Genomic DNA, 7,840 nt, shown 5'->3' with positions numbered 1-7,840 from the left:
TGTCACATATTTTGACTTTTTACAAGAATAAGTATTGACATGTGAATGTCAATAAAAATGGCCTGCAAATTAAATTTTTTATGTGGTTTCAGAGTCTATACAGCTATGCCAGATAAGATTGGCAATGATAGCTTTGTAATTTGTGTAAGATCTGTAGTTCAGAAGTTGTGTTTTGTGGGCATGCTGAACATTTATACATTTATAGTCAGTTAAATTTTGGTTTTCTTTAAAGTAATAGTTCATTTTCACAGATTTATTTATTTATTTTAATGATTATTTAAATGATCTGTTAATATTATGAGTGGGTTCTAGGAAGAAATCAGGCCAATGTTATATGTTGGGGAAAGACTAGACTATAATTCATGGAGTTCAAAGCATCAGGTTGTAATCCTTCAGAACCATTATTTCCCTTGTCTTTTTCAGTTCTGAATGAAATGTTGTTCTCTTCCTGTCCTGTCCCCCCATCCCCCCACCCCCCCCGGTGAAAACAGGTTTTTCCTGGTAATTTAAAAAATAAGTTTTAAATTATGCCATTGATCACTAGAATAAATTAATTAGCCAGGGACAAGTTAGAGATGTGTGATGTATCCTGGATATAGTATATATCTAATCCCCTTCAAAGAAAGATAGTTTGATATAAATAGCCTTTGAGTCTGTAAGTATATAAATTTACTGAATGATTCACAATGCATTTCTGCCATAATCTCTTCTCTCATTTCGTATGAGTTCAGATACTTCGTATTTTATTTTTATTCTTTCTCAGTTCTCTTCCAGTTATTATCATTTCTAGCAGATTCTGTTCTTCTATGTTATCTGGCTTTCCCCTTTTGACAATATTTCCTGATCAAAACAGAAACTTTGTAATGCCTGAGACATATCAAACTTCTGAATGTAAAGTATCTAAAAAGAGGTGGTCATCTCTGAATAATTCATCAGACAAAACTCTCATGGCTGTCAGAAAACGCTATAACTTTCTTACCCCTGAATTCCTTAATATGGACATAATATGCTATTGCTCTGTCAATGAAGAACAAAATTAAGACTTCAAGTATTTTGCCTTTGGGAGTTGATAGCTGATCACTGTTCAGCTGATGAAGTGGGGTTTTTTGCTTATTTATATACTCATCTTCGGAATACTCTACTTTTAGAATGATATCTGTGGAAAAATACTTAGTGCTAGTGTCTAAGATACTTGCTGGAAGGCATTTAACAGTTTTATTAATTAAATCACAATAGAAATATTTGTAAGCATTTAGTTATAAAGACATACATCATGAAAAAGATCAGTAATGAGTAAAACACTGCATCTTGCAGTTTATTCACCAGTAAAGGACATATGCAATGCTTAGCAAGAGAGACAGGTGGATAAGTCAGATTAGTTTGAAGATTAGGAACTGTAATTTGTGCCACAAAGCACAGCCAAAGAACTTTTTTGCAACTCTTATAGTGGTGAATTCTGCAGCCACGGCTACAGTTGAGAAGGCATGGCCCAGCTCCAGCTCAGACGACAGAAAGCAGTTTTTGGGTGGTTGGAACCCGCTGTGATAAACTGTGAAAGCAAACAGTGACATAGGGCAGCAGATGACCTGCATTAGGAAGGTATTTATGTTGATATAAGACAACATGTAATTACATTTCTGGCTGTAAAATGGTGTTAACAGCCAGACAGGTGCTACTGGAAAGTGAGAAAAACTTTTTTTTCAACATTCTGTAAAATTTACATTTGATGGGACAGTTCTGAAGAAAGCTCAGTTGGGAGCTGTTGCAGGGAGCTGTTGCAGGGACCTAGCTAATCTCCAGAGACACTCTTGGATATTTATAATTGAGTTTCTTGGACAAAGAGAAGAAACTAGGGAGTCATGATATATTACTTTTTAAAACTTTTATTAAAACTTTTTGGAATTGGATATTAGGCGTCTAAACTACAAGCTTCCAGTGATTAGGGTTTTTATTCTTTCTCCCTCTCTCTTTCTTCTGCCTCTCTCTCCTCTGCTCTTGTCAGAAAACCTATTGCAGTCGCTGGGCCCGTAAGACTAGAGGAGTGTAAAATAACTCCATGAATTTACTCTAGGGAGGGAAAAAGATAACACTTTTTTTTTTTTTTCTGTGATGTTTCCAAGAAGATAGCCTAATCATTTCTTTAAATCAGTGTAGTGGTATGATTAATACCCAGTGATAACGTCACTAAACTGCTTCCATTTATCATAAGTTTTAGAGTTACTTCAGTGTTTTAAATAAATATGATTCTTTGCACGATCATTCAAAACATACACAGTGTTTGACATAAGATAAGAATGAGGTTTGTTGGGACTTTTTTCTTGGGTGATGATTCATTGAGCAGTTAAAAAGAGAAAGCTAGAATGTTTCTAGCCTTGAGCAAATCTGTTTTGGAGCACAAACTCATCTCTGGTGCCATCCTGGTACCTTTTTTTCCACAGACAAGAAAGCTGCCTGCAAAGAGAAAATTTTTGTTTTTGAATCTTGCAAGGAATTGATACAGGTCCCTTCAGGCCGAGTACGTATTATTCACAGACTGGTGGCCTCTGAGGGTCTCAGAGGTACGACCATTTGTCCTCTGAATGATTCAATCTAACATTTTGTTGAGAATGGATCTTTCCCTGTTCTGAGCACTGATATGAGAAAAGAAAGAAAGTATCCATTCAAAATGGGGAGACTCATTTCCATCTGTCAGCATAACAAATGGCTTTGTTTTTACATGGCAAAACATTTGTTCCTATAACTAATACAGACTAATTGTTTTTTCATGAATTTTGGAACTGGGCAATCAATTTGACAGAAAGTCTGTTCTGAATTATGAAGTGTGAGGAAGGCTCGTTCAACAGTTGCATCCTTGATTAACCACGTACAAGTAATTATTGTGTTCAAATGTGTTCCAAAGCTTCTCCTTTCTACGTTCTGTCCATTGTTTTATCTCTGAGGAGGTCCAACATGGGACTGTTTGCTTATGTACTTGTCTCTTAAGAGATTATTTTACAGAATATAAGCTTATTTAATGTTAAATTAAATTTTCAGTATTTTCACACAGTTCGGTGGAAGATGAAAATGGACAGGGCTTTTATTTAGAATTTGTGTACCTACTCTGTGCTTGAAAGCCTAACTTGAATGCATTTTGAGCTTGCCTTCCATTTATTTTGTTATTTTGATAGAAAACTACAAACTAATGCTTAGGAGGGGAAATATTGAAGAGTTTTGTTCATATTATATCTAATTTCTCACTTGCTTGTTACTATTCTTCACTTGCAACATGTAATTAATTTATGATAATGCTTGCTTTTGCAAAGATGAAAGATTAAAACTTTCATTTGAAATTAAATAGATTTACTATCTCAGTTTGGGACTTGCATTGCAAGGTGCATAAACAGTGAATTGTGGAGCTTTTATGCTTCTTTCATCATCAAAATGACAACTAGTATAAACCTTTGGACGTATGATTCTGGGAGCTACCTATGTTTTCGATTGTTACTTAACCTTCAAATCTGTTCACATCTGCAGAAAGCTCCCAAAAACTTTCAGTGCAAACAGATTTGAGATTTACAGGACAAAATGCAGTGGATGTTTGGATTTGACTTGCAGAATTTATCTATAAATGTACATTATCATAATGTATTATAAGTAGAAGCTGATTTTTATGGAAAGAACTGCAAGTCAACAGGTCAAGTGTTGCATACATTTTGGCAGATAAAGCTGATGTGTATGCGATTATAACGCAAACCTCCTTTGTTTTGTTACTGAATATGAGCGTCAGTAAATACAGGGAAAAAAATACATAAGTAAGACAACAAAAAGAGGCTTAAAATATCCATAGTTGCTTGTAATCTATAGAAGTTCTTACTGTGCCTACTAAAGTCTGAAACATTGCACGTTACCTTGTTTGGAGGTAATGCTCACTGCTGCTTTCCAAGGTACATGAGGCTGAAGGGGATGCATGATCTGCATTCCATCCCTGCAACAACTGGACCGCTGAGATGACCACAATTTCTTTGCTCTTTTTCCTCCTCTCTTTTGCATGTTGAAATGATGCAGTTCGTAAGATATAGTTTTTTAATATATGTGTGATTGTATATATATACTTATATAGGTATATATTTTTGTATCTCAGGATTTATATATGTGTGTTTATACCTATATATAGGTATATACATGTGCATACATATATACACATATGTGTATATATATGTATATGTCAGGAGCAGTCTGCCTCTTTTCAATGGACCAGCCTCACCTAAAATGATAACAGCTGAATGACATGGAAGGGTGGCAGCTGAGGCCTCTTGCTAGAATGACAGCCTGTTAATCTAATTTGGCTTTTTTCCATGCAATGAATTTGTAGCTGTTTAATGCAGGTCATATTTCCTCCCCTACTCTCTGCTTTACTTCTAACACACTAAAAGCTCTTTTAAAGGATTATATGTTAATAAACAGAACTGCATGTTATATTGTAGATCTTGAAATAATTTATGCCAGTTTCTTTTGTATGTTTTTCAATGAAATGTTTTCCTTTTGCAATGTTCTGTAATGTCCAGATTCATTAAAAGTAAAGCACACTGTCACTCTGCTGGGGGAAAAAAAATCAACTTATTAAAAAAGTTTATGTTAAATCCTTCTTGTCTTACATGCTTAATGTGCAGACCTTGAAACCTTGTCTGGCCTACATGTTCCTTTCAACATACCACCATTAAATTGTGGAATTTGCATAAAGTTGGAATACTTTATGTGTTGTCCATAAATTACACTCAGTTGTTTACTGAAATAAAGCTTTGAATGAGATATTTATGAAATTTTACCAGCTAGGCCACTTGAAAGAGTAAACGCTGGCAACTGTCTTATCTCCTTTGATTTAGCTTGTTTGTTTTACTAGTGTTCCTCTTCCCTAGGAACTACCCCTCACTTCCTAGAAAGACGAGACAGACTATTTGTGCCATGGTGTAATGTTGCAGGCTGAGCAATGAGTGGCTAGAACTACGGTACCACAAAACTGCCATACTGAGAAGAGTGACTGTGCCTTAGTTTATCCTTTTCTGGACTCAAACACTGTGCTAAACCTTTTTCTTCTTGGTAATGAGGCCTACTGCTAGCTGTGATGCTCACTCAACCTTGTTGTGTATTTCTTAGACAAGGACGAGTGTTCGAAGGACAACGGTGGCTGCCAGCACGAGTGCATCAACACAGTAGGAAGCTACGTTTGCCAGTGCCGAAATGGATTTGTGCTACACGAAAACAAACATGACTGCAAGGAGGGTAAGTAATAAGGTATTTGAATGGTTGATTATACAACTATCTTACAGAAAGATCTCTGCAGCTCTCCTTACAAGGAAAAGAAAGGAAAAAGAAAGATCTTGGTAATGGGGGCTCCCCCCCCCCCCACCTTTCCCATCCCCTCCATCCCCAGCAATTGTGTGTGGCTGAGTTTGAGGTCCACAGGAATGCAGTTTGGAAAACTTGGGATCGTTGGCAGAGAGTGCTACTTTTAATAGTGCTGTGAAGCGTAGAACATTTAAAGCTGTGATAGGGTATTTATCTAATGCTGTATTAAACACAGGGATAGAGTTTCTGGAGACAAGCTTGGTAAAGTTGTCATTTGCTCCTATCAGTAGCAGTTAGTTTCCTTGCAGTCAGGCTGAAACTGTATCTGCCCTTTCTGGGTTTATTTTAGGGGACATATTCAGACAATGTAAATTCCAGTCAAGTCCCTATGCAACTTTCTTCCTATTTGCTGTCTCAAGGTGCGGCTACCTCCAGGAAAACAGTACGCTTTGGGGCTTAAGTAGAATTTAGATTATCTGCAAATGAACCTCAAATGTGCAATATCGTGTGAGCTACTGTAACTTCTCAAGGCTGTATTCTAGTATGGATTTAATTTGTGAGTAAAGGTGTGAATCACTTGTGTTATCACTGGTGTTGGAATGATACTTGCCTGCTCTAAAAGGTTCTTGTTGAATAATTCTCTGATGTTTATAAAGCAATTTGAGATTGTTAAAAAACTAAATACAAAAATGAAACTGGTTTCTTTCTTGCCTTCTTTAAGTTTTAGTTCTTTGTATTTATCCACAGAGATGCACTTCTGGTGATACAGTTACAATGTGAATGACTAAGCTGTTCTTGGTACATACTCACAGTTTAGTCTTAACTGTTCTCTAGTTGTATATATGTCCCTAGAAACTGTGGTTTAGAAATCAAAATGATTGCTCTGTAGCTGCAGTATGAAAATTAGCAAGAAGAGAGAAAAATAAGTTGTTCAAGAAATATCATTTGAAGTTGGAGTAGCAAGATTTCTCATATGGGTTTTCATACTTATGTAGAATACATATGTATGAAAAATGTATGTATGTATTAAAACATATGAAAATATTTTAATCGAAAATATTCTATTAAATTTTAATACTTATGTATATTCCTTTATAATATTTTTTTCAAAAAAAAAAAAAGACATCCATTGTAAACAACAGTGTATGTTTCACAACAATCAATAAACAAGCGTGCTGGGTTAATTGCCATAAAGTGTTTGCCAAAGGGGAAGAACATGATCGTGCACACTGAAGAGCGTGCTTAACTGTCTTCCTAAAGATCCGTTCCATTCAGCGGGTCCCCTGACAAAAAAAAAAGAGTACTTTTCTGGCTACCTCTGAATGCAGACCCCCAGACTAACTGATGCTATCACTGTTGGCACAGCTGAGTGTGAACAGAAGATCCACAGTCCCAACGGCATCATCACTAGTCCCAACTGGCCCGACAAGTATCCCAGCAGAAAGGAGTGCACGTGGGAAATCAGTGCCACCCCCGGGCAGAGGGTCAAATTGGTGAGTTTCTGCCTACCCTTCCTTTTTCTCTTTTCTTCCGCCAAACCTGCTTCTCAAATGACTACTCAACAATACAAAACTGTTACTAAACTTTACTATCAGTTTGCAGCCTAGAGGTAAACTGTCTCAAAAATCTGCTGACTCCTGTCTATTCCTGGCCAACTGGGGCTACTCAATATCATAGAGCTGTGAATTCACGCTTGCGGTGATTGTAAATACTCTGGACAGCAAAGGGCAGGAGGAATACTTTTTCCCTGTCAGACTTTACTATATCATTGTTGCAATTCATAAAATTTGCACAAAGTTTTGACAAATATGGCAGAGGCTATTTACGCAAACTCCAATATATAGAATAAGCAAAATTAGAAGTTATGAAAAGTCCTCTCCACGCGCCTTTTGCATTTCTGTCCTCTACTTTTCGAGGAGGAGGAGAAGATACAAAAAACACTTCTCATTTAAAACTGGCTCCAAATTTTAACGTAAGTAGAAGAGCAGCCTAAGTAAGTTGTGACCTTTGTGTCCAGCTGGCTGAGGACAGTGCTGGTGGCTGAAGAGAAGCTAGCAGAGCTTAGGGAGCTTTGCAGATCTACTGAGGTTATCCAGCCTCTGTACGAAGCCGAAGGCACAGACCTGCCCAGGGGGCTTTTCTGCTTTGAGATCAGCCCCAGTGTTCCTTCAGCCAGAGTACTCAGGGGACAGCCACAACAGAAGCTGGCCTTACATGTTTTAAAATCTGATAAATTGATTTAACCAAGTGTTTTGGAGAAAATAAACTTAAGAGGAGAGATGTCTGCTTCAGAGAGGTAGAAGCAATAGCCAATATTGATGTAGGGATGAAAGGGATATTGTCATCTCATAACTCCTGACCTTAGCCAAAAACCATAACCCCTGTTATTGGTACTGATGTGGGATCACGTGTTGATCCCTGTTCACCAGAAGTAAAATGGTTAAATTGTTCTGGGGGATGTGAGGGTTGCAGAAAATGAGTGGTGTGCATGCTCTGGCCATTCAAAGGGTGAAAA

At 37.1% G+C, this 7,840-nt stretch overlaps 1 protein-coding gene across 1 annotated transcript in view; it reads left to right on the top strand.

Annotated features, from left to right (window-relative positions):
• Positions 1-7,840, top strand: part of LOC103916248 (tolloid-like protein 1) — a 140,953-nt gene that overhangs the window by 122,046 nt on the left and 11,067 nt on the right. Inside the window, exons 17-18 of the mRNA XM_009323208.1 lie at positions 5,134-5,259; positions 6,691-6,818. Of these exons, the coding sequence (XP_009321483.1) occupies positions 5,134-5,259; positions 6,691-6,818 (254 nt within the window). The remainder of the gene's footprint in view (positions 1-5,133; positions 5,260-6,690; positions 6,819-7,840) is intronic.

Source organism: Pygoscelis adeliae, unplaced genomic scaffold, assembly GCF_000699105.1.
Source record: "Pygoscelis adeliae isolate BGI_AS28 unplaced genomic scaffold, ASM69910v1 Scaffold594, whole genome shotgun sequence".
In the NCBI taxonomy this organism is placed as follows: domain Eukaryota; kingdom Metazoa; phylum Chordata; class Aves; order Sphenisciformes; family Spheniscidae; genus Pygoscelis; species Pygoscelis adeliae.
This window is presented reverse-complemented; position numbering and strand designations above follow the sequence as displayed.